Source organism: Biomphalaria glabrata, chromosome 14, assembly GCF_947242115.1.
Source record: "Biomphalaria glabrata chromosome 14, xgBioGlab47.1, whole genome shotgun sequence".
Lineage (NCBI taxonomy): Eukaryota > Metazoa > Mollusca > Gastropoda > Planorbidae > Biomphalaria > Biomphalaria glabrata.
In genome coordinates this window covers 30,080,404-30,107,334 of record NC_074724.1, presented here as the reverse complement: position 1 = coordinate 30,107,334, position 26,931 = coordinate 30,080,404, and the positions used below count along the sequence as shown (strand labels likewise).

Below are 26,931 nucleotides of genomic sequence, written 5' to 3'. Positions count from 1 at the left end.
TAATATGAATGAGTTTATTGTACATTATTTTCAGACCGTCCTCAGTTGACTGTGTCCAACACAAGTATCACAAAGAATGCTGGTGAAACAATTGTACTCACTTGTATAGTCAGTTCCAATCCAGCCATCACCACTTTTAATTGGCTCAAGTCTGGTACAGCTATCAACTCTGCTGCTAATCAAAACAAGTATTCAGGGGGAACAATATCCAACACCAACTTGACAATATTTAATGCTTCTAGTTCAGATATAGACAACTATTCTTGTTATGCCATTAATCCTTTGGGAAATTCAAGAAGTACTCCAGTTGCTGTTAATGTTATTAGTAAGTCTTCTCTTTTGTATGTTACTTTGACATGCCAATTAGTAAAAGCTAGGACAGCAAAAGATTAGGATTTGTAGCTCTAATTTAAAAAAAATGGTATGAACACTATTTGATAAGATCTTGTTTACATTGAGTATGCTTTAATACATATCTATTTTATTGGTCAATAAAGGAGGGAAAAAATAGGCAGAGAAATACAGTCATAATGAAGCCTTTTCAAAAATTATAAGAAAAAAAATCCACCATGTTTCTGAAAAAAAAAAAAAGGAAATAAGTATTTAGTTTCCCTTTTAGAACTTGGGATCTAAGGGCAGATGACGTTATGATCATCTGTTTATTAGACCAACTGCCTTATTTTTTTTTTTATCTAATAGCAGGTACCCATTAGAGTTGTGTGGACTCATGGGCACCCTAAAAATTTTGAAATAAAAAATCTTAGTCAGCACCAAGATTCAAACCCATGACCCCAGGTTCAGAAGCCAAGTTCTTAATCATTCAGCCATCTTGCCCCCCAATAAGTAGTTTACATAGAATTATTTTTAGTTAAAAACTTTCCATCAATTAAAATTGAAACTGTTATTACTAAGAGACTATCATGAAAATGTTTTTTAAAGACATGTAGAAAATGTCTTTAGTTTAAACCTATTTCTTTTTTAATTTTTTTTGTTTTTCACTAATTCATAGCATCTCCTGTAATTCCTGTACCAAACCCCAATGTTACTGCTGTTGGTAACACAACTGTCACCTTAGAATGTCCAGTGACTCCACTGAATTCTCTAACTGACCTCTACTGGACTAAAGATGGTCAAAGGGTGAGCAACACCAATACTGTCAAGTATAGTGGAGGCAATACAACAGTCCCAAATTTGACCATTTATTCCTCCAGTGCATCAGATTCAGGTTCCTATGTGTGTGTGGCTACTAACCAATATGGCACATCAACAGGTGGAAACACTACACTGAATGTTACATGTAAGCTTTAACATAAAATTTTGTTTTCTTTGTCATTTGCATATTACTGTAGAGAGCAACATTTTTGGTCAAGATTTAATATGAATGAGTTTATTGTACATTATTTTCAGACCTTCCTCAGTTGACTGTGTCCAACACAAGTATCACAAAGAATGCCAGTGAAACAATTGTACTCACTTGTATAGTCAATTCCAATCCAGCCATCACCACTTTTAATTGGTTCAAGTCTGATACAGCTATCAACTCTGCTGCTAATCCTAACAAGTATTCAGGGGGAACAATATCCAACAGCAACTTGACTATATTTGATGCTTCTAGTTCAGATATAGACATCTATTCTTGTTATGCCATTAATCCTTTGGGAAATTCAAGAAGTACTCCAGTTGCTGTTAATGTTATTAGTAAGTCTTCTCTTTTGTATGTTTTCTTTAATATTCCAAGTAGTAAAAGTTAGGAAAGCAACAGATTAGGATTTGTAGCTCTAATTTAAAAAAATACATAAATAAATAATATAAATACTAATTGATAAGATATCCTTAAAATCTTGAAATTTGAAATCTTAGTCAACACCAAAATTCATACTCAAGTTAAGAGGCCAAGCACTTAACCACTCAGCCACCAGAAGCCCAATTATTAGTTAACTTACAATTTTTTTTTGTTGACTTTTCCATCAATACAAATTGAAAGTGTTATTAGTAAGAAACTATCATGAACAAAATTTGTAAAGACATGTAGAAAATTACTTTAGTTTGAAGCTATTTTTATTTATATATAATTTCTTCTTTTCTTTAATTCATAGCATCTCCTGTAATTCCTGTACCAAACCCCAATGTTACTGCTGTTGGTAACACAACTGTTACCTTAGAATGTCCAGTGACTCCACTGAATTCTCTAACTGACCTCTACTGGACTAAAGATGGTCAAAGGGTGAGCAACACCAATACTGTCAAGTATAGTGGAGGCAATACAACAGTCCCAAATTTGACCGTTTATTCCTCCAGTGCATCAGATTCAGGTTCCTATGTGTGTGTGGCTACTAACCAATATGGCACATCAACAGGTGGAAACACTACACTGAATGTTACATGTAAGCTTTTAATATTACATTTTCTTTGTCATTTGCATATTACTGTAGAGAGCAACATTTTTGGTCAAGATTTAATATGAATGAGTTTATTGTACATTATTTTCAGACCGTCCTCAGTTGACTGTGTCCAACACAAGTATCACAAAGAATGCTGGTGAAACAATTGTACTCACTTGTATAGTCAGTTCCAATCCAGCCATCACCACTTTTAATTGGCTCAAGTCTGATACAGCTATCAACTCTGCTGCTAATCAAAACAAGTATTCAGGGGGAACAATATCCAACACCAACTTGACAATATTTAATGCTTCTAGTTCAGATATAGACAACTATTCTTGTTATGCCATTAATCCTTTGGGAAATTCAAGAAGTACTCCAGTTGCTGTTAATGTTATTAGTAAGTCTTCTCTTTTGTATGTTACTTTGACATGCCAATTAGTAAAAGCTAGGACAGCAAAAGATTAGGATTTGTAGCTCTAATTTTAAAAAAATGGTATGAACACTATTTGATAAGATCTTGTTTACATTGAGTATGCTTTAATACATATCTATTTTATTGGTCAATAAAGGAGGGAAAAAATAGGCAGAGAAATACAGTCATAATGAAGCCTTTTCAAAAATTATAAGAAAAAAAATCCACCATGTTTCTGAAAAAAAAAAAAAGGAAATAAGTATTTAGTTTCCCTTTTAGAACTTGGGATCTAAGGGCAGATGACGTTATGATCATCTGTTTATTAGACCAACTGCCTTATTTTTTTTTTTATCTAATAGCAGGTACCCATTAGAGTTGTGTGGACTCATGGGCACCCTAAAAATTTTGAAATAATAAAAAATCTTAGTCAGCACCAAGATTCAAACCCATGACCCCAGGTTCAGAAGCCAAGTTCTTAATCATTCAGCCATCTTGCCCCCCAATAAGTAGTTTACATAGAATTATTTTTAGTTAAAAACTTTCCATCAATTAAAATTGAAACTGTTATTACTAAGAGACTATCATGAAAATGTTTTTTAAAGACATGTAGAAAATGTCTTTAGTTTAAACCTATTTCTTTTTTAATTTTTTTTCCTTTTCTCTAATTCATAGCATCTCCTGTAATTCCTGTACCAAATCCCAATGTTACTGCTGTTGGTAACACAACTGTCATCTTAGAATGTCCAGTGACTCCACTGAATTCTCTAACTGACCTCTACTGGACTAAAGATGGTCAAAGGGTGAGCAACACCAATACTGTCAAGTATAGTGGAGGCAATACAACAGTCCCAAATTTGACCATTTATTCCTCCAGTGCATCAGATTCAGGTTCCTATGTGTGTGTGGCTACTAACCAATATGGCACATCAACAGGTGGAAACACTACACTGAATGTTACATGTAAGCTTTAACATAAAATTTTGTTTTCTTTGTCATTTGCATATTACTGTAGAGAGCAACATTTTTGGTCAAGATTTAATATGAATGAGTTTATTGTACATTATTTTCAGACCTTCCTCAGTTGACTGTGTCCAACACAAGTATCACAAAGAATGCTGGTGAAACAATTGTACTCACTTGTATAGTCAATTCCAATCCAGCCATCACCACATTTAATTGGTTCAAATCTGATACAGCTATCAACTCTGCTGCTATTCCTAACAAGTATTCAGGGGGAACAATATCCAACAGCAACTTAACTATATTTGATGCTTCTAGTTCAGATATAGACAACTATTCTTGTTATGCCATTAATCCTGTGGGAAGTTCAAGAAGTACTCCAGTTGCTGTTAATGTTATTAGTAAGTCGTCTATATTGAATTTTTTTTAAAAGTTAGGAAAGCAAAAGATTAGAATTAGTAGCTTTGATTTAAAAAAAAAAGATAAATAATATGAACACTTATCGATAAGATCTTGTTTACATTTGATGTGCTTTAAATATGTCTATTTCATTGGCCAATAAATGGGGACATACTGGGCAAAGAAATATGGTTAAAATGAAGCCTTTTACAAAATTTAATGAAAAAAAAAAAGAATCAACCATATTTAAAATCAAAAATGCAATTATAAATAGCAAATTAGTAGTTTAGTTCCCCTTGAAACATTGTTATATATAAGCCATATGATGATAAAGTTATATGTTTCTTTTTGCCAACAGTTAACAAGCAGGGTGTCATGTGTTCAGCACAACAACCAACTTTCTTTACTTTCTTTAACTTAAGTTGAGTACCCATTAGAATTGGTTGGGCACGCTAAAAATTTTGAAATTCAAAGTCTTAGTCAGCACCAAGATTTAAACCCAGAACCCCAGGTTCACAAACCAAGCTCTTAATCATTCAGCCACCATACCCCCAATAAGTAGTGTACATAGAATTATTTTTAGTCAAAAGCGTTCCTTTTTAATTAAAATTCAAAGTTTTATTAGTAACAAACTATCATGAATGATCTTTTTCATATGTAAAAAACTACTTTAGTTTTAACCTATTTTTTCCTAAATATAATTTTTTTCTCTTATTCATAGCATCTCCTGTAATTACTGTACCATATCCCAATGTTACTGCTGTTGGTAACACAACTGTCATCTTAGAATGTCCAGTGACTCCACTGAATTCTCTAACTGACCTCTACTGGACTAAAGATGGTCAAAGGGTGAGCAACACCAATACTGTCAAGTATAGTGGAGGCAATACAACAGTCCCAAATTTGACCATTTATTCCTCCAGTGCATCAGATTCAGGTTCCTATGTGTGTGTGGCTACTAACCAATATGGCACATCAACAGGTGGAAACACTACACTGAATGTTACATGTAAGCTTGAACATAAAATTTTGTTTTCTTTGTCATTTGCATATTACTGTAGAGAGCAACATTTTTGGTCAAGATTTAATATGAATGAGTTTATTGTACTTTATTTTCAGACCGTCCTCAGTTGACTGTGTCTAGTACAAGTATCACAAAGAATGCTGGTGAAACAATTGTACTCACTTGTATAGTCAATTCCAATCCAGCCATCACCACATTTAATTGGTTCAAATCTGATACAGCTATCAACTCTGCTGCTAATCAAAACAAGTATTCAGGGGGAACAATATCCAACACCAACTTGACTATATTTAATGCTTCTAGTTCAGACATAGACAACTATTCTTGTTCTGCCATTAATCCTCTGGGAACTTCAAGAAGTACTTCAGTTGCTGTTAATGTTATTAGTAAGTCTTCTATATTGAATGTTTCTTTGACATGCCAAAAATGAAAAGGAAAACAAAAAATTTGGATTTGTAGCTCTGATTTAAAAAAAAATTGCTTTTTTTTACTTTGAATTAATTCGCTTTTACATTTTTCTTTTCTCATTTCAATATTTTCCTAGTAAACAAAATCAATATAATTTTCTTTTATTTATATTAATGAGCATCATACAAAAAGACTTTGTTTATATTACTATAAAATGCTATTTTATGTAAGGCTGATATTGTATTCTAATAAATGCTATTATTTGGCCATTATCAACCAAAACTTTAATATAGTTATCAAATTAGTTGCCAATAGCCCCAGCTTGCTGCAGATAGTCTCTGAAAGAGACAGTGGTAGAACTATCACAAAGCTTTGGGGGCACTTGAGACCCAAAGAAAAGCCCTTTTTGAAGCCAGATACAGAATATGAAAAGTAAACTGAAATAGACCCTCCCTGGACAATGTCTGCATGAGATCTGGGAAAATATGCAGCTGCATGGCCTTGTGAAACACTGCATTTATTATTAATCCTTAGAATTAAAAACTTTGTTTTTCATTCATTCAAGTTATAATAAAATTAGTATGTCAGAAAATATTGTTAAAAGTACAGTTCTGTTGACTTTGAAGAAAAAAAGGTGTTAGGTTATAAAGTGGTTACATTTTTTTTTCTCATCTTTTCATTGATTAATTGTTAGATTTTCTTTTATGTGTGATGCCATAAGTACTATTTTAGAATTTTTGGAAAACAAAATTTATTATAAATGTTTAGCGTATGTTTATTTTGAATCCACTTATACATAGATCTTATGTTGTGTACTAACTCAGTTTTCTTCCCTATTTTGCAGGTATTTTAGTTTCCTTATGTTTATTGCGGTCATGAAGACATGTCACATCTATTTGATCACAGATATTTTAATATTTTTTTTGTGTTGCTTTTATCTTGTTTTGTCTTTGCATGAATTTTTTTCCCCCAATAATATCTTGAGCAGATTCATATTGTAGCTTCACCCAAACCATGTAGATAGAGTACATGCATGTCTTAAGTTTAGTTGATAGATTAACTGCTTTAGAATGCACATTGTTTTTTAGTTGTATTTGTAATTTTGTTTTTTGATCATTGAATTTTAGTGTTGCTCTTTTTTTTTTCTTTTTTTTTTTATTCACAAATTTTGTTTTTATTGTGTGATAATGCAAAGACATTTTGTTAAAATAGTTTTATTGATTACTTTATAAGGTCAAATTGTCGAACTTGAATTTTAATGATGCCCTTTTAGACAAACAGAACTGATTTTAACAGCCAACAATACAGCATAATTAGTTGCCTGGGATAACCAAGCTTAAATAGGTTTCAGATTTAAAGAATGCTTCAAGTGGTCACTAAAGTTTATGAACTAACATAGTTAAATATCTATCTTATAAAATATAGACATTACTTCACAAAAGAAGATGATTACGTCTGACACGTTATATGCATCTAGTCATGTAGTTAACTGGGACAACTAAGCTTAAACAGGTTTCAGATTAAAAGAACGTTTAAAGTGGTCACTAAAGTTTATGAACCAATGTTATTAGTTATCTTATCTTATTGAATTCAGTCATTACTTCACAAAAGAAGATGATTATGTCCTACACGTTGTGCATCTAGTCATGTAGTTTACTGGGACAACTAAGCTTAAACAGGTTTCAGATTAAAAGAACGTTTAAAGTGGTCACTAAAGTTTATGAACCAATGTTATTAGTTATCTTATCTTATTGAATTCAGTCATTACTTCACAAAAGAAGATGATTATGTCCTACACGTTGTGCATCTAGTCATGTAGTTTACTGGGACAACTAAGCTTAAACAGGTTTCAGATTTTAAGAAGGCTTCAAGTGTTCACTATAGTATATGAAATAATTTGCATTGTTTCAATATAAGGAAATATTATTTTCAGGCCACATATACTCATAAAAGCTAGAGAGAGAACTAGCTAAAAGGTGAAATCTATTAATTTGATATATATTAATGTTAACATTAAAAGCGTCATATTGGTAACTTTATTATGGAAGCAACCCTTGTCATCTTGCAGAGATGAAATCATCTAGATCTACTAATGGGAAAAGATGCTTGTATATAATCTGAAGAAATATATTCTCTTCTTTTTATTCTATTCTGTCCAGTGGTGCCAGTAATTACTCCCCCCAACAGCACCAATGTCCCAGGTCAAGAGAACACAACAGTCACACTCGACTGTCAAGTGGCACCTCTAGATTCTCTGAGTGATCTGTATTGGACAAAGAATGGAGTCCAACTGAACACAACTGGGTCCAGCAAGTATTCTGGTGGCACTAAGAGCATCCCAAACTTAACTATCAACTCAATGACAGACCTTGATGTAGGAAGATATGAGTGTGTGGCAACCAACAACTTTGGAACCACTGAAGGACCAAATATAACTGTAAATCTAGAGTGTGAGTAGCATTTCTTTTTTTTTTATAAAAGTTATTTTAGTAAGGATCATTCTTATTTACAAATGTAAGGAAATTTAATAGGACAAGAAAGAAATCATACAAAATAATACCTTTTATTTAGTTTAAAACTCTTACATAAATCATTTTTCTTTTATCAGTTGTTTTTTTTTTTTCAATATTGGTATTACTGTAAATTATTTTGTGTTTCATGATTGATCCTCAATAAAAACTCATCTGGTTTTAACAGATAAACCTCGACTAAATGTAAGCAGTGGATCTATTGTCACCACTCCAGGAAATACCATTAGTTTAACTTGTACAGTGTCGGCCAATCCAAATATATCCAGTTTCTACTGGTCCAAAGTAGGCAGTGGACTGATTGACCCCAGTAGCAACTCCAATAAATATAGTGGTGGAACAGTAGCCAACTCAACATTGACCATCAATGGGACTCAAACTCAGGACTCTGGGAACTATACTTGTACAGCGGGAAACACGATTGGAAATACTACCAGCTCATTTGTTAGTCTCCTAGTAACTTGTAAGTAAATCAAAATAGGTGCCAAACTATTAAACTTAGAAAAGGCCATTATAAATATCAATTGCATAAACTTGTAATCTCATCATGAAAAAACAACAACCACATTTTTAATTTACTTGTGTTAGCTTTTGAACCCAATATTAGTAAGACATCAACAATGTTAGTACATAAGTAACGTCTGTATTATATAAGATAAGATAAGATAATAAATGTATTTATTTTTGTCCAGTGGTGCCAGTAATTACTCCACCCAACAGCACCAATGTCCCAGGTCAAGAGAACACAACAGTCACATTGGACTGTCAAGTGGCACCTCTAGATTCTCTAAGTGATCTTTATTGGACAAAGAATGGAGTCCGACTGAACACAACTGGGTCCAGCAAGTATTCTGGAGGCACTAAGAGTATCCCAAACTTAACTATCAATTCAGTGACAGACAGTGATGTAGGAAGATATGAGTGTGTGGCTGTCAACAACTTTGGAACCACTGAAGGACCAAATATAACTGTAAATCTAGAATGTGAGTAGCATTTCTTTTTTATACATACAAGTTTTTTTTTTTAATGTTCTTTCTTATCCACAAATGCACAAATGTAAGCAAATTTTATAGGACAAGAATAAAATCATACAAAATAATACCTTTTATTTAGTTTAAAACTCTTACATAAATCATTTTTCTTTTATCTGTTTTTTTTTTTAATTTCAATTACATAAATTTTGCATTTCATGTTTTTCCTTAAAAAAAACAACTCTCATCTGCTTTTAACAGATAAACCTCGACTAAATGTAGGCAGTGGATCTATTGTCACCTCTCCAGGAAGTACCATTAGTTTAACTTGTACAGTGTCTGCCAATCCAAATATATCCAGCTTGTACTGGTCTAAAGTAGGCACTGGACTGATTGACCCAAGTAGCAACACCATTAAATATGGAGGTGGAACAGTAGCCAACTCAACATTGACCATCACTTGGACTCAAACTCAGGACTCTGGGAACTATACTTGTACAGCAGGAAACACAATTGGAAATACTACCAGCTCATTTGTTAGTCTCCTAGTAACTTGTAAGTATATCAAAATAGGTGTCATTATTATAATGAACTGAAGTTTTTTTAATCTAATAATTATAATTTGTTCTCCTATAGCGTTTAAATTTTGTTCTTGTTTTTCTTGCATTGTTGTATGAAGCATGTAGGTCTTACAAGGTTTTTATTATAAGTTACTGTGACGCTTTAAACTCTGTCAGATAGGTCTGGTTTTGTTTTTCGTGTACACTGTTTAATTGTAGTGATAAACAATCTTGGATTAATCTGAATCAGCTGATTTAAATCTGACCAACTGTTCTTAATAGTATTTGTTAATGAAGACCTTTCAGTGTCTTAGAAAACTGCAGGTGTAGTTGCAAAAATGTGCTAAGGAAATTCTAAACTATTAAACTTAGAAAAGGACATTATAAATATCAATTACATAAACTTGTAATCTCATCATGAAAAAAAACAACATTGTTGTACTATTTTTGTTAGCTTTTGAACCCAATATTTGTAAGACATCACCAATGTTAGAACATAATAAATGTATTTATTTCTGTCCAGTGGTACCAGTAATTACTCCCCCCAACAGCACCAATGTCCCAGGTCAAGAGAACACAACAGTCACATTGGACTGTCAAGTGGCACCTCTAGATTCTCTGAGTGATCTGTATTGGACAAAGAATGGAGTCAAACTGAACACAACTGGGTCCAGCAAGTATTCTGGGGGCACTAAGAGCAACCCAAACTTAACTATCAACTCAATGACAGACGCTGATGTAGGAAGATATGAGTGTGTGGCTGTCAACAACTTTGGAACCACTGAGGGACCAAATATAACTGTTAACTTACAGTGTAAGTAGTAATCTTTTTTTATTGAATTTTAAAAAAATAATGTATTGTAATAATAAATCCCTTGTTAGAGTAATCTGTCAGTATTGAAGTTAACATTTTTGAGTTAAATAAAACTATTTGGAGGTATTTCAGAAATATTTGTTTTCTTATTTTACGTTAATAACTTTAATATTGATGCTTTTCTTTTAAGTTTTTTCATTAAATGTCTTTTTTTTATAATTAATAGATAAGCCTCGACTAAATGTAAGCAGTGGTTCTATTGTCACCACTCCAGGAAATACCATTAGTTTAACTTGTACAGTGTCTGCCAATCCAAATATATCCAGCTTCTACTGGTCCAAAGTAGGCAGTGGATTGATTGACCCCAGTAGCAACACCAATAAGTATATAGGTGGAACAGTAGCCAACTCAACATTGACCATCACTGGGACTCAAACTCAGGACTCTGGGAACTATACTTGTACAGCAGGAAACACAATTGGAAATACTACCAGCTCATTTGTTAGTCTCCTAGTCACTTGTAAGTATATTAAAATAGGTATCATTATTATAATGAACTGAAGTTTTTTAAAATCTGATAATTTGATTTATTCTCCTTTAACGTTTAAATTTAAAATTGTTGTTTATGAAAGATTACCATTTGGCTATACTATCTTTTGATCTACCATGATACAATTTTTTTTTCTTGTTATTCTTTCATTGCTGTATGAAGAATTTAGGTCTTACAAGGTTTTTTATTATTAGTAAGCGTGATGCTTTAAACTCTGTCAGGTGGCTCTAGCTTTGATACTCGTGTACATGACTAAATTGTAGTGATAAACAATTTAGGGTTGATCTAAATCAGCTGATTTAAATCTGAACAACTGTTTTTTATAGTATTTGTTAATAAAGACTTTTCAGTGTCTTAGAAAATTGCAGGAGTAGTTGCAAAAGTGCTTAGGAAATTCTAAACTATTAAACTTAGAAAAGGACATTATAAATATCAATTACATAAACTTGTAATCTCATCATGAAAGAAAAAAAAAAATAACATTGTTGTATTTTTATTGTTAACTTGTGAACCCAATATTTATAAGACATCACCAATGTTAGTACATAATACATTTATTTATTTCTGCCCAGTACTTCCTGTAATCAGTCCACCCAACAACACCAATGTCCCAAGTCAAGAGAACACAACAGTCATGCTGGACTGCCAAGTGGCACCTCTAGATTCTCTGAGTGATCTGTATTGGACAAAGAATGGAGTCAAACTGAACACAACTGGGTCCAGCAAGTATTCTGGGGGCACTAAGAGCAACCCAAACTTAACTATCAACTCAATGACAGACGCTGATGTAGGAAGATATGAGTGTGTGGCAACCAACAACTTTGGAACCACTGAGGGGCCAAACATAACTGTAAATCTAGAATGTGAGTAGCATCAGTTTTCTATACAAGTGCTTTTTTTTTTGTAAAAATCATTTCATAGAACTAGAATAAAATCATACAAAATAACACCTTTTATTTAGTTTAAAACTCTTACATATATATAATTTTTCTTTTAGCTGTGTTGTTTTTTTTTTAATTTCATAATTACTGTAAATTTTGCATTTCATGTTTTACTTAAAAAAAACAACACTCATCTGGTTTTAACAGATAAACCTCGACTAAATGTAGGCAGTGGATCTATTGTCACCTCTCCAGGAAATACCATTAGTTTAACTTGTACAGTGTTTGCCAATCCAAATATATCCAGCTTCTACTGGTCTAAAGTAGGCAGTGGACTGATTGACCCAAGTAGCAACACCAATAAGTATATAGGTGGGACAGTAGCCAACTCAACATTGACCATCACTGGGACTCAAACTCAGGACTCTGGGAACTATACTTGTACAGCAGGAAACACAATTGGAAATACTACCAGCTCATTTGTTAGTCTCCTAGTCACTTGTAAGTAAATCAAAATAGGTGTCATTATAATTTACTAAAGTTTTTTGCATCTAATAATTATAATTTGTTACCCTATAGCATTTAAATTTAAAATTGTTTTTTATGAAGGTTACCTTTTGGTATGCTATCTTTTTATCAATCATGTTACAAGTTTTTCTTTTGTTTTTGTTATTCTTTCATTGCTGTATGAAGCATGTAGGTCCTAAAAATTTTATTTTTTATTATAAGATAGAGTGCCACTTTAATCTCTGTCAGATAGCTTTGGTTTGTAATTTGTGTATACTGTTAAATTGCAGTGATAAACAATCTTGGGTTGATCTGAATCAGCTGATTTAAATCTGAGCAACTGTTGTTGCTTGTACTTGTTAATTTAAAAAATTCAATGTCTTAGAAAACTGCAGGATTAGATGTAAAAAAGTGCTAAGGAAATTCCAAACTATTAAACTTAGAAAAGGCCATTATAAATATCAATTGCATAAACTTGTAATCTCGTCATGAAAAAACAACAACAACATTGTTGTACTTATTTTGTTAGCTTTTGAACCCAATATTTGTAAGACATCACCAATGTTAGTACATAATAAATGTATTTATTTCTGTCCAGTGGTGCCAGTAATTACTCCCCCCAACAGCACCAATGTCCCAGGTCAAGAGAACATGACAGTCACTCTGGACTGTCAAGTGGCACCTCTAGATTCTCTGAGTGATCTGTATTGGACAAAGAATGGAGTCAAACTGAACACAACTGGGTCCAGCAAGTATTCTGGAGGCACTAAGAGCATCCCAAACTTAACTATCAACTCAATGACAGACAGTGATGTAGGAAGATATGAGTGTGTGGCTGTCAACAACTTTGGAACCACTGAAGGACCAAATATAACTGTAAATCTAGAATGTGAGTAGCATTATTTTTGTAAGGATCATTCTTATCCACAAATGTAAGCAAATTTTATAGGACAAGAATAAAATCATACAAAATAATACCTTTTATTTAGTTTAAAACTCTTACATAAATCATTTTTCTTTTATCAGTGTTTTTTTTTAAATATTGTTACTACTGTAAATTGTTTTGTGTTTCATGATTTATGCTAAATAAAACCTCATCTGGTTTTAACAGATAAACCTCGACTAAATGTAAGCAGTGGATCTATTGTCACTTCTCCAGGAAGTACCATTAGTTTAACTTGTACAGTGTCTGCCAATCCAAATATATCCAGTTTCTACTGGTCCAAAGTAGGCAGTGGACTGATTGACCCAAGTAGCAACACCAATAAGTATATAGGTGGAACAGTAGCCAACTCAACATTGACCATCACTGGGACTCAAACTCAGGACTCTGGGAACTATACTTGTACAGCAGGAAACACAATTGGAAATACTACCAGCTCATTTGTTAGTCTCTTAGTCACTTGTAAGTAAATCAAAATAGGTGTCATTATTTTATTGTACTGAAGTTTATTAATCAAATAATTATAATTTGTTATCCTATAGCGTTTAAATTTAAAATTGTTATTAATGAAAGGTTACTTTTTGATATGCTATCTTTTCATCTATCATGTTACAAGATTTTCTTTTGTTATTGTTATTCTTTCATTGTTGTAAGAAGTATGTAGGTCTTACAAGGTTTTTATTATAAGCTAGTGTGACGCTTTAAACTCTGTGAGATAGGTCTGATTTTTTTATTCATGTACACTGTTTAATTGTAGTGATAAGCAATCTTGGATTAATCTGAATCAGCTGATTTAAATCTGACCAACTGTTCTTAATAGTATTTGTTAATGAAGACCTTTCAGTGTCTTAGAAAAAAGCAGGAGTAGTTGTAAAAATGTGCTAAGGAATTTCTAAACTATTAAACTTAGAAAAGGCCATTATCTAATATCATCATGGAAAAAACCCAACATTGTTGTATTTATATTGTTAGCATTTAAACCCAATATTAGTAAGACATCACCAATGTTAGTAGCCTACATAATAAATGTATTTTTTCTGTCCAGTGGTGCCAGTAATTTCTCCACCTAACAGCACCAATGTCCCAAGTCAAGAGAACACAACAGTCACACTGGAGTGTCAAGTGGCACCTCTAGATTCTCTGAGTGATCTGTATTGGACAAAGAATGGAGTCAAACTGAACACAACTGGGTCCAGCAAGTATTCTGGAGGCACTAAGAGTATCCCAAACTTAACTATCAACTCAATGACAGACAGTGATGTAGGAAGATATGAGTGTGTGGCAATCAACAACTTTGGAACCACTGAAGGACCAAATATAACTGTAAATCTAGAATGTGAGTAGCATATCTTTTTTATACATACAAGTTGTTTTTTTTTAATGATCTTTCTTATCCACAAATGTAAGGAAATTTAATAGGACAAGAGTAAAACATACAAAAAATAATACCTTTTATTTAGTTTAAAACTCTTACATAAATCATTTTTCTTTTATCAGTTTTTTTTTTTAAATCCTGTTATTACAGTAAATTTTGCTTTTCATGTATTTTCTAAAAAAAAACAAAAAAAACCACCTCATCTCTCTTTAAAAGATAAACCTCGACTAAATGTAAGCAGTGGATCTATTGTCACCACTCCAGGAAATATCATTAGCCTAACCTGTTCAGTATCTGCCAATCCAAATATATCCAGCTTCTACTGGTCTAAAGTAGGCAGTGGACTGATTGACCCAAGTAGCAACACCAATAAATATATAGGTGGGACAGTAGCCAACCCAACATTGACCATCACTGGGACTCAAACTCAGGACTCTGGGAACTATACTTGTACAGCAGGAAACACAATTGGAAATACTACCAGTTCATTTGTTAGTCTCCTAGTCACTTGTAAGTATATCAAAATAGATGTCATTATTATTATGTACTGTACTGAAGTTTTTTTAAATCTAATAATAATTTGTTCTCCTATAGCGTTTAAATTTAAAATTGTTGTTTATGAAAAGTTACCTATTGGTATGCTATCTTTTTATCTATCATGTTACACGTTTTTCTTTTGTTTTTGTTATTCTTTCATTGCTGTATGAAGCATGTAGGTCTTACAAGGTTTTTATTATAAGTAAGCATGGTGCTTTAAACTCTGTCAGATGGGTCTGGCTTTGTTATTTGTGTATACTGTTTAATTTTAGTGATAAACAATCTTGGAATAATCTGAATCATCTGATTTAAATCTGACCAACTGTTCTTAATAATATTTGTTTAAGGAAGTCATTTCATTATCTTAGAAAACTGAAGGAGTATTTGCAAAAATGGGCTAAGGAAATTCAAAAATATTAAATTTAGAAAATGCTATTATAAATATCAATTACATAAACTTGTAATCTCATAATGAAATAAAAAAAAAACATTGTTGCATATTATTGTAAGCTTGTGAACCCAATATTTATAAGACATCACCAATGTTAGTACATAATACATTTATTTATTTCTGCCCAGTGTTGCCAGTAATTACTCCCCCCAACAGCACCAATGTCCCAGGTCAAGAGAACACAACAGTCACACTGGACTGCCAAGTGGCACCTCTAGATTCTCTGAGTGATCTGTATTGGACAAAGAATGGAGTCAAACTGAACACAACTGGGTCCAGCAAGTATTCTGGGGGCACTAAGAGCATCCCAAACTTAACTATCAACTCAATGACAGACACTGATGTAGGAAGATATGAGTGTGTGGCAACCAACAATTTTGGAACCACTGAAGGACCAAATATAACTGTTAGCTTACAGTGTAAGTATCAAATCATCTGTACTTATAAATTACAGATGTTGTTTGTTGTTTTAAATGAAGATAATTATGATAAGTAGTAGAAGTTTCCAGATTTAACTTTTGACACAGTATAAAAATGTATAGGCTGTATCCTGTTGTACATGCATGTTTAGTCTTGTCAGTGTTTTTTTTACAAAGCTTATATCAACTCACATTGTCTGTTTTTTTAAAAGCTTGTACCCCTTATTTCTCCCACACCCAATCTCGGATCAGTTGAAACTACATTTTTTTATTAGCATAGACAATAGACGAATAAATTAAAATACCAGTTAGTCAATTTATTACAGGTATTCAATTATTTTTTTGATACCAACAAGGGAAATTAATCCTTCAGTATTCAAAGGTATGGTTAAATATGAAGGGTTTCAATCTCTTAGATAATTGAACATGTTATTTTTTGCACTCCCATTCTCAAATCAAGTTGAAACTTTAAAGCAGGGGTTCTCAACCTGTGGGTCGCGACCCCTTGGGCGGTCGATTGTCGATTTGTCAGGGGTCGCCTAAGACCATCGAAAATATGGATTGTATTTTGCCTATTCTTCTATTGCTGTATTTGTGTGTGTGTGTGGGGGGGGGGGTCGCAGCACAGTGGGGGATTATAAAAAGGGTCGCCGAGCCAAAAAGGTTGAGAATCGCTGCTTTAAATGATTGTTTATTGTACCTAACAAAACAGGAATTGATTGAACAATTATTTTCTTTGATATCAAATAAGGGAAATAACTTCTATATTTTTGTTCTTCCCCTCAGATAAGCTTTGTTTTTTAAAAAAAGGATTTTTTTAAATTTTGATTTTGATTTTTAAACTTTGTTTTGTTTTTAGATTGTAACACATTTTTAAAACTTACAAAGTGACAAGAAACCATAATGTTAAAATATACACAGTTTAAAAAAAAACAAAATACAAACTTTTTTGCAATCCTGAAAAATTTTTATATTTAAGGGCTGTACATACAGTGGCTTTAGCCGATACAACAGTCACATTGCTTTGAATATTAAATATTGTGCTTTGTCCACAGACAAACCTCGATTGAATGTGAGCACTGGGTCTATCACCTCAGCTGTTGGTAGCACTGTTAGCCTAACTTGCACAGTGTCTTCCAATCCTAGCCTGTCCAGTTTCTATTGGACTAAAATAGGCAGTGGCCTACTGGACCCAAGTAGCAATACCAGCAAATACTCAGGCGGAACAATTTCTAACACAACATTGACTATCTCTGGGATACAAGTTCAGGACTCTGGGAACTATACTTGTTCAGCAGGAAACACAATTGGAAATACTACCAGCTCATTTGTCAGTCTCTTGATTTTTAGTAAGTATATTAGTAGTCTTAATAGTAAGTAAAGTAAAGCTCCCCTTTCATTCTGGAACTAGGAATCACTTGAATAAAATACACACTTTGTTCAAGCTCATAACTACAATTAAAACTAACAATAGCTCAGGATCTACAACTCAAGCTACAACTTAACTCTACTAGATTTGTTCTACAACTGACTTTGCCCGTCCTTTCCAAAACTTTTTATTCCTTAACCCATCACTACATTTGCAAACAAGCCACTCCTGTCACCCCCGCTAAATCTTCGCTGCTCCTTTTATGGTCATTGAATTCCTTCTTTTCCAAGAATGCATGCTTTGCTGCAAGAGCTCGTCAACTATCAACCTTGACGTTGCTATGGAGATGGTTGCAGAGAGCTGAAAATAAACGTATCTGGCAGGCGACCCAAAGGCAGACCCCGAATGCGATGGATGGATGACGTGGAAGCAGATCTGAAGCAGCTTGGGGTTAGGGCATGGAGACGAAAGGCCCAGGAGAGATCTGAATGGAAGGATGTGTTAAAGCAGGCCAGAGCCCTCCATGGGCTGTAGCGCCACTGGGATGGATGGATGGTTTGTGCTATGTGACAGTAGCAAAAGTACAACTTCTTGGCCCTTAAGCTTGTCAAGACATATAATATACAAATAATTTATTGCTGTTGTAACATTGCTGTTGCTATGAAGATGGTTGCAGAGAGCTAAAAATAAACTTATTCTGGTTTATGCTACGTGACAGTAGTAAAAGAACTTCTTGGCCCTTAAGATTGTCAAGACATGTAATATACAAATAATGCATTGCTGTTGTAACATTTATATTTGAATTTTCTTTCAACAGGTTTACCAGTAGTAACTGTTTCACCAACCAACTTGACAGTTCCTGAAGGTCAAAGTGAAGTCAGATTCAACTGTAGTATCGTGGCTGTTCCGGCTGCCCAGTCTGTAAACTGGTTCAAGGACAGGAAATCTTTAAATGTGGCATCAAATCCTGCCCACTACACTGGCGGGACTGTGAGCAGACCAGATCTCAGTGTACTAAATGTCACAAGAACAGATGCTGGCCTCTACTACTGTAATGCTACCAATGCAGCAGGCGCTGGAATAAGTGCAAACATAAGACTGGATGTGACATGTGAGTAAATACATTCTTGTTCAATTTGTTGCATGCTTCATTTAAGCCTTTTAACAAAGTTTATATTAACTCACTATGTCTGTGTCTGTCTGGCCAAAAGTTTGTACACATTATTTCTCCGACACCAGATCAAGCTGTAAATTTGCACAATTATTTCTTTAACCTGACAACACAAGAATCAATAAAAAAGAATTAACCAATTATTAAATTAACTATTGGTAAAAAAATAATAATTTGTTTGGTAACTAAAACAAGGGAAAGAATTTGTACTTGAATGAAGTGGTGGTCCCTTTTACAGATTGTTGTCTGAGGCTTATTACAAATTTCATTACATGACTGATCCATACTAATTGATACACTTAATCCAAGCTTTTTTGTTTTTTTTAAGTATTTTTTTTGTATAATACTTGTTGTAATTGGTCACACATCTCTGGGATTTGGTGGTTGAATTTCCATTTTTGTTCTTATACTGGTTTGGGAGAATAAGAACAACTTCTATGACTTTTCACAATCTTAGTCCATTATATTTGTTTTTAATGATATTTACAAAATTCTTCGTAATTTGCAACTAATATTTTTCTTGATGGTCAATGATTTCCATTAATTATATTTAAAATCAAATATCTTTATTTTCAGATTCACCAAGTATTAACACAAGCTCAGAAACTCCAAAAGGTTCAGTAGGTCAGAATATTACCTTGACATGCAATGCAGCTGCATTCCCTCCTGTCACAGAGCTGTACTGGTTGAAAGATGGTAACAGGATCAACTCCACATTGAACCCCTCTAAATATTTGGGTGGTACTCTTGCCTTACCTGACCTGACCATCATAAACCTGAACATTACAACAGACAGTGGCACCTACCGATGTGTGGCCAACAACTCAATAGGGTCGAGCCAAGGCCCATTGGTCAATGTCACTGTTGTATGTGAGTCAAAACCTAGTATTACTTTCAGCTCCATAGAAAACAAAAACACTATATAATCATTATCATGAACAGATTATAAATAAGACAGAAGATGTCATTTATTTATTTTCGGAGGTCAAAGTTGTTCTTATTCTATTGAAGCAGATGAATATTTTATTCTAGAATGTCTACATTTTAGAATACTCTATTCAAGCAAAAATACTAAATAAAATTTTGGACAGTATGCTTTTCTTTTTTTTTTTGTACAATACTCTCGTCTATACTGGACTAACAGAAATAGAAGTATTATTTTTTGGTTAAAAGTTTTTTTTCTTTGTGGCATTGCATCTTCTGTTCTATTTATAATCTTTAATTACAGGCAAATTTTGTGTTCGGCTTCTTGTTGTAATTTGTTTATTAGTGGCTAATGGTGAAAGGGAATAATGTCTGAGCTGTGGCTTATTTGTTTAAGTGCATTGCTTAATTACAAGGCTTAGTTTTAATGAGAGAGAGAGAGAGATATAAGGGATGGTTCATGTTATCATGCATTTTATTTATTACTTCTGACACCATGTATTTGTAGATAGTTTTTAATTGTAACTTAGTTTTAGTCTTTTGTAGTGTCTAATTGTGCACCTAGTTATTTAAAGACTAGTTGGTTGACAATACAATACCTTAGATAGTCAACAGCTTAGATCATTTTAGATTCATTTTTTTTTACATTTTTTTTTTTTACATTTTTTTTATAACTATTTTTTAAAATAATTTTCCTTCTTTTTTTAATTAAATTAGATTTTAAAAATAGTTATAAATATAATGACTTTTTTTTCCACTACGAATACTTTTTTTTCCAAATAAACTTTACATTTATAGTCTGCTAAGGATTTATTTTTCATTTGCAAAAGGTTTTTTAATTGGGAACTACATACAACATCCTGTTGAATTGTATTTTGAAAATGATTACATTTGATAAGAATACTTAGGCAAAACTTGTACATCAAAGTGTATAAATGTTTGATTTGTTTAGGTTCCTGCATGTTTAGGTAAGTATAACACATTCCCTAGGCCAAGCAGGCAGTTGCATTTGATTTTAAAACTGTTGAAAAGGAATATTTAAAATATTTGTTTCATTTCATAAGAATGTATTGCTTTTTAATTTTGTTCTTCTTTCTATTTCAGGTTGTGCTCTACCCTTAATTCCTTAGAACTTTTATTGCTATATTTTGTTGAGGAAATGCTATAAATATATATATTATATTCATATAACATTTAAATTCTCAATTTTTCATTATTTTTTCTTTGAATTTGAACTGGCATTATGACTACAGTATATTTGGATGAGTAGATATTTGTGAAATGAGCATGCCTTTCTAATACAATAAAATTTTATTTATTAAGTTGGTTTTACATATACGTGTGTTATTCATGAACTTATTTAGGTCTAAGTTTAATTCCTATTGTTTAAATCTATGTGATTAACATTTTTTTAATCCTGTGTGTTTTCTTTATTTATCTTCTTCAACACTAACATTTATGTATATTTATTTACTCTAACAACTTTGACTGTTTCTATTTGAAATTTCCATACACTTCATTGTCTTAGGATGTTTATCATCATTACATGATAACGAATGTCCAAACCAGTTAAAGCTGTGCATAGTCCAACTGTTACATTTATATTACTCTGCGGAACACAGAATTATTTCCCTTTAAAAAAATAATTTGTTTTTAATGTCATGTGTTTCATTAAATAAGATAACATCTAGCCTTGCGATCAAAATTATAGAAAATATTTACTAGAAACTTTTATGTTTCTTATCCTCTTTGATAAAAAGGTTCAGTTAAAAGGCATAATTTTGTTTGTGGTAAAATTATTTATCAAATTTATTATTAATAAATAATATATAGTAATTACATCATCTGCCCTATAGACCGCAAGGTCTGAAAGGGGAACTTTATTCTACTAAATAGTAATTAATTTGAATACCTATTTTTTTAAAATTATTTTACTGAAAATTGCCTCAAAATGTTTATTTATCTCATAATGATTTTCTGTTACAATACCATTACTAAAACTGATGTTTGTAATATGCTTCATGTGATAAAAACAAGTTCAAAGTCATTTTAAGTGATTAGGGTAAACTAAAATAAAAATTAAATGTTGTTAATATCCAGTGAAAATTGAAAAAAAAATAGCCCAGTACTTGGAGTTTACTTTTTATATAATATTAATTCATTTTTTTAAAGACATTGATATCTTCATGACATGATATATTCAAAGTAGCTTTAATATTGACTTAATAGCCATTGATGACTTAACTTTACTGCCACTTGACTAGCCATTGGTTTCTAATTTTGTTTTACAGTTGACCCTTACATCACTGTTGTCAACAAATCTTTAACCGTTGAAGAGGGAAAGAATGTGACAATGGATGTATCTGTTCACATGTACCCAGCGTTCTTTTCCATCACCTGGTACAAGGTACAACATCAGATTCTAAACACATTTAGACACATTTAAAGTTTCAACGGGCTTAAGTTTTCATTATTTTCATTGTAGCTTGAATCTACAGTTGCAATGGTTACATGGGCTACCAACCAATATTTCTAATACACATCTACTGTAGGTCTGCTACTGTAGGTCAAGTTCGGTAATGTAACTGTTGTTACCTGTCATTGTCTTGTAGCACCAAACTGCTGCTAGACAACTAAATTGTTGTAGGCCTAATATATCTTAACTAATAAAACTTCAAACAACTTGAATAATTTCCTTTTGTGAACAAAACTAAATAGAACTTTATTTATAATATAGACAAAATCAACTTGTGATAAATGAAATAAATGTAGTAGACTTTAGTAATAATATTTTTAAACAAAATCTAGCTCACTACAATAACACAACTTTTCAGTCTCAGGCTCTTGAGTTGTCTCCCTAACTAAAACCAAGTAATAATATTGCCACCTATGTTGCATCATTCACAACCAATCCCTATGTTGCATCATTCACAACCAATCGCTAACTTCTTACTGTTTCCATAGAAACACACTCCATAACGGTAATCAATTTATTTAAGTTAACAGAACAATGGTTTTTAAGTTGAATTTGCTAATTCTACAAAATAGTTGTGTACTTTGGCATTGTTATGTACAAAGGGAAAGATTCTTTTAAGCATTGTTACTTAAGGGGCCATTGCTTCTGGTGCCTTGCATTTTGTGGATTTTTGTTCCCCATTATTGGGACTCAGGCTTTGGACTCCGCATTAGAGTCAAGCTTGATCATTGTGCAGAACTACTCTGTGTAGCGGGCAGTATTCAGTCCTATAAAGTGTGAGTCCTATGAAGTGTGAGTCCTATGAAGTGTGAGTCCTATAAAGTGTGAGTCCTATAAAGTGTGAGTCCTATAAAGTGTGAGTCCTATAAAGTGTGAGTCCTATAAAGTGTGAGTCCTATAAAGTGTGAGTCCGGATTGTATCTTAATTATTGTAACTAATTGTGCCTTCATGTTATGCTAGTATGTTTTTATTGATATTTGTACACTTGAATGGATATTTGAGATATAGAATTGATTGATTCTGTTAATTGCTATTGATCAACCCTTACTCATATTATTTCATTATATATTTGTTAAGAAGGAGCAGTGGCTGAGGGGTAAAGCACTTGGCTTCTGAACTGGGGGGTCCGGGTTCGAATCCTGGTGAAGACTGGAACTTTTAATTTCAGGATCTTTAGGGTATCTCTGAGTCCACCCAGCTCAAATGGGTACCTGACATTAGTTGTGCTGGCAACATGACACCCTCGTTAGCCATGGTCCACAGAAGCAAATTACCTTTACATCATCTGCCATATAGATCACAAACAACATGTGATGTGAAGAAAGATTTTAAAATATCAAAAAAACATTCCAGATTAGCATAACCCTGTAGTTAAATGAGGACTACCTGTATTGGTAATTTAATATTTACTATCATAATCTAAATATTTGATATCTTGTGCCTATATTTTACAAATAATAATATGTTGTCTGTTTATGTGTATTTAGGATAACAGTCCTGTGAATGTTGCTAATCAGACCAAATATCAGAATGGAAATGTTAGCACCCCTCCTCTAACTGTGCTGTTTGCTGCACCACAAGATTCTGGAAGTTACACGATCAGAGCTGTTAATTCAAATAGCACAGTTAGTGAGACGATCTCACTCAATGTTATATGTAAGAATTTTTGTTAAAAAATTTTCTTTATTTCCTAATCAAGAGTACAAATGTTGTTGTTTTTTTTTCCTTCTGAAGAATACAAATTTTTCTTTTTTTTTAAACCCTCTACAGTTACTCTCTAATTTTTCTACTTTAATGACCATAGTTATATCCCTTTGTGAATTTTTTGGAATAGTTCTAGGTCATTGTTTTAGTACTGCCTTACAGATTGTTGGTTAAGATGGGCTGCAATGGTAGTAGGCCTGCCTTTAGGGCATTTGAATAGGAAATGATTCACAGCTTCATAAGGGTGGGCACAGTGTCCACAGAGGGGTGGGGGAGTGGGACTCATTCTGTGATTTTGTCATGCTCTTAGCTTGTCAAGTTGGTCATTGTTTAGCAGAGGAATATCTTATCTTATCTTATATAATACAGACGTTACTTCAAAAAAGAAGATGATTACATCCTACGCATCATGCATTTAGTCATGCATATTAACCAATGACTTAATAGTACTTTTATGGTGCTTGATATTCAGAAAAGAAAAGTTAGTCTATTTATATTAGCTCTGAATTAATTTCCATTACCAACCAGATAATAATATATTTTCTTTTATAGATTTCCTACCAACCCTCAAGTATTTAACAATGTCATAAAGTCAGAAAATATGTTTATTTAGGTTTAACCTAATTTGCTAATACAGACAAATAATTACCTTTGCCTTAACCTGTTTGCAACGCAGTTAGAAAACTTCAAACAAACATTTACTGTTTGTACCAGCATGTATTGGCTTCTCTATATGCTCTAAGCCAGTACAAATTTAAAGCTGTAAAAAGAGTTTTTGACTGCTGAACTTATTTCTGAGCTCAACTCTTCTTATAGTGAGAATCAGCACATTTTGACTTGATCATAGATGCCCAAAACTTTAGTCCAAAACCTTGGTTGTCTCTGACAACTTAGAACTGAGGGATGGAAACATCTCTACCCCTTCAGTTATTTCAAACAGAACTAAGCCAGATCTAAGTAGCTCTATATCTATCATGTCATTTATTTGACCATTTACATGTGCTGCTCATCATTTCACTCTTTCTGATGCTTGATTTTTTCCCCTTGTTTATCCTGTGATTGTCTGTACAAGACATACTCATTTTTGTCCTGTTTTCTTTTTCTATTTAAAGATGTCCCTAAAGTCACTACTCCGCAGCAAAACGTGAATGCTTCTGAAAGTAGTTCTCAAACTATTCCATGTGAGGTGCAGTCCAATCCAGCACTCAATTTTGTCTTATGGGAGAAGGTGAATCTCACTACAGGTCAGAAGTCCACTGTCTCTATTGGAGGTCGTTTCAGGTAGCTGTTTCTTCATTAGGTCTGAATGTCTCCTGTTTGGTTTTTGTTCTATCTATTAGTAAGAAAACCAATTCAGGCTGGCAGGAAATAAAATACCTACACATCAACATCAAATGCCATTTGAGTGAGGGCTTGAGATGTTCGAATCCTATCTTGCAAAAGCTATAAACAGAAACCCCAGTTTGTGCTTCATGAAATATGTACACATAAATGAAATGTCCCCAGAAACTCCTGACACTTTGTAATGAATCCTGGCACTTTTTAATGAATCCTGGCACAAAAAAACTGAAATAGAGATGCATGTGATGCATGAAAACTATCTTTGCTTAAAATGCTAACATAAATTTACAGCATGTTGAAACCTCAAGTTTTAAAGTGCTGATTTCCTGATATATCTATTATCTCAAGAGACCTACTAGTATAAACATATATTAACATGATGAATGTATGTTGATAATAGTAATTGCTTTAAAATAAACTAAGCACAATGAGAAAGAATTATTTTTGTCATGTTTATATAAGTTTTGGTTTAGGCCTAAGTGATATTATTTGTTAAGTACAAATTTAATTGATAAAATTATATTTCTCACTGTATTGAAATGTATATAATGCTAAGTTGTTGTTCTTTTTACTTATAGTGGAGGAAATACCACCTTTCCAGGCTTGATTATAAGTAATATTCAACCAAATGATGCTGCTACATATCGCTGTACAGTAGCCAATAATTTGGGAAATGCTACTGGTCCCAACATAACTTTACAAGTTCTATGTAAGTAAACAGTCTAACTCAGTGTAAGAAGATTAGAATTTTATGCAGAAGAAAAGTTATTGTTCGAATAGGCTCTACATTTTTATTTGAAAAAATGTTTTTTTCTAAATGTGGTACTTACCAGCTAAGTATTTGTTTCAAGACAAGTTATTGGGAATTAATATTTTAGCTATACACTATACTTTGGAAAAATATTTTTCTAGCTTTTTTCTTTAGGGCATTTTTTTTAAATCTTAAAATCTGAGTTATTCTTGTTTCTAATCATGATCTTATATGTAACTCATAAAATTATTGAATATGGTAGCATCAGGTCCAAGTTTTATATTTAGCAATCTAGTAGGTTTGAGTCTATGTGACTGTGCTTCTCTTTTTATACTTCAAGTTGTACTAACTAGTTATATTCTTCAGTCCTCTGTTGTTGTTTATTTTCAAATATTTCTTCCATTTTAATGCTACACTCTTCCTTGATTGTGAGATTCTTAGACAAGCCTTATATGAAATTATATATTGTGTATTGTGAAATGTTTAGCCTTTATTAATCATCTGACCTTCTAAAACTTTATATGTGTCAGTGCTGTAAGGGAGAGAAGCTTGAATTTAAAGATGAGGAGAAGATTTCAAAAACAATTTAAGTTCATAGTTTGAATGGAGCAATGATTAAATCTTTTAGTGCAGGGTTACTCTCAGGGAGTAACTTCAGTAGCGCTGGTTAGTGATGCATTACTGTCAGCGGGTAACTTCATATATAATATTTATTTTTTTATGTTATTCTTTGTTTTGGTAGTAAATTGGATGCAGGACCAACATGTTTTTTGAAAAAGAGACAACTTTTGTGTTAGTGGTTCCTTTTTTTTTTTAGTTAATTTTGCAAGACCCGAAGAAGGTCAATAATACAATTTTTTACAGCATTTGTTGATCTTCTATGAAATTAAAAGTCATAAAATTTATATAGTTTTGTAATTTTTTAAATATTTATGGATTAAATGTATAATTAAAAGGTTAAATCTTCAAGTATATAGATTTTCAAATGCATTTTTAAATATATTGCCTTTTTCCATGCTAATTTTTAAATTTAATAACACAAATATTTCTTGAATAATTTATCCTATTTAT

The 26,931-nt window shown here is 32.6% G+C and overlaps 1 protein-coding gene across 1 annotated transcript in view; it reads left to right on the top strand.

The window, feature by feature from the left end:
* LOC106066052 (hemicentin-1-like) overlaps positions 1 to 26,931 on the top strand; it is a 73,090-nt gene that overhangs the window by 36,197 nt on the left and 9,962 nt on the right. Inside the window, exons 35-63 of the mRNA XM_056009879.1 lie at positions 35 to 325; positions 1,010 to 1,297; positions 1,408 to 1,698; positions 2,097 to 2,384; positions 2,491 to 2,781; positions 3,469 to 3,756; positions 3,867 to 4,157; positions 4,877 to 5,164; positions 5,275 to 5,565; positions 7,747 to 8,037; positions 8,285 to 8,578; positions 8,808 to 9,098; positions 9,348 to 9,641; positions 10,170 to 10,460; positions 10,687 to 10,980; positions 11,583 to 11,873; positions 12,099 to 12,392; positions 12,997 to 13,287; positions 13,510 to 13,803; positions 14,387 to 14,677; positions 14,933 to 15,226; positions 15,833 to 16,123; positions 17,179 to 17,472; positions 18,310 to 18,603; positions 19,240 to 19,533; positions 21,879 to 21,994; positions 23,552 to 23,720; positions 24,881 to 25,049; positions 25,688 to 25,818. Coding sequence (XP_055865854.1) covers positions 35 to 325; positions 1,010 to 1,297; positions 1,408 to 1,698; positions 2,097 to 2,384; positions 2,491 to 2,781; positions 3,469 to 3,756; positions 3,867 to 4,157; positions 4,877 to 5,164; positions 5,275 to 5,565; positions 7,747 to 8,037; positions 8,285 to 8,578; positions 8,808 to 9,098; positions 9,348 to 9,641; positions 10,170 to 10,460; positions 10,687 to 10,980; positions 11,583 to 11,873; positions 12,099 to 12,392; positions 12,997 to 13,287; positions 13,510 to 13,803; positions 14,387 to 14,677; positions 14,933 to 15,226; positions 15,833 to 16,123; positions 17,179 to 17,472; positions 18,310 to 18,603; positions 19,240 to 19,533; positions 21,879 to 21,994; positions 23,552 to 23,720; positions 24,881 to 25,049; positions 25,688 to 25,818 — 7,875 coding nt within the window. The remainder of the gene's footprint in view (positions 1 to 34; positions 326 to 1,009; positions 1,298 to 1,407; positions 1,699 to 2,096; positions 2,385 to 2,490; positions 2,782 to 3,468; positions 3,757 to 3,866; positions 4,158 to 4,876; positions 5,165 to 5,274; positions 5,566 to 7,746; positions 8,038 to 8,284; positions 8,579 to 8,807; positions 9,099 to 9,347; positions 9,642 to 10,169; positions 10,461 to 10,686; positions 10,981 to 11,582; positions 11,874 to 12,098; positions 12,393 to 12,996; positions 13,288 to 13,509; positions 13,804 to 14,386; positions 14,678 to 14,932; positions 15,227 to 15,832; positions 16,124 to 17,178; positions 17,473 to 18,309; positions 18,604 to 19,239; positions 19,534 to 21,878; positions 21,995 to 23,551; positions 23,721 to 24,880; positions 25,050 to 25,687; positions 25,819 to 26,931) is intronic.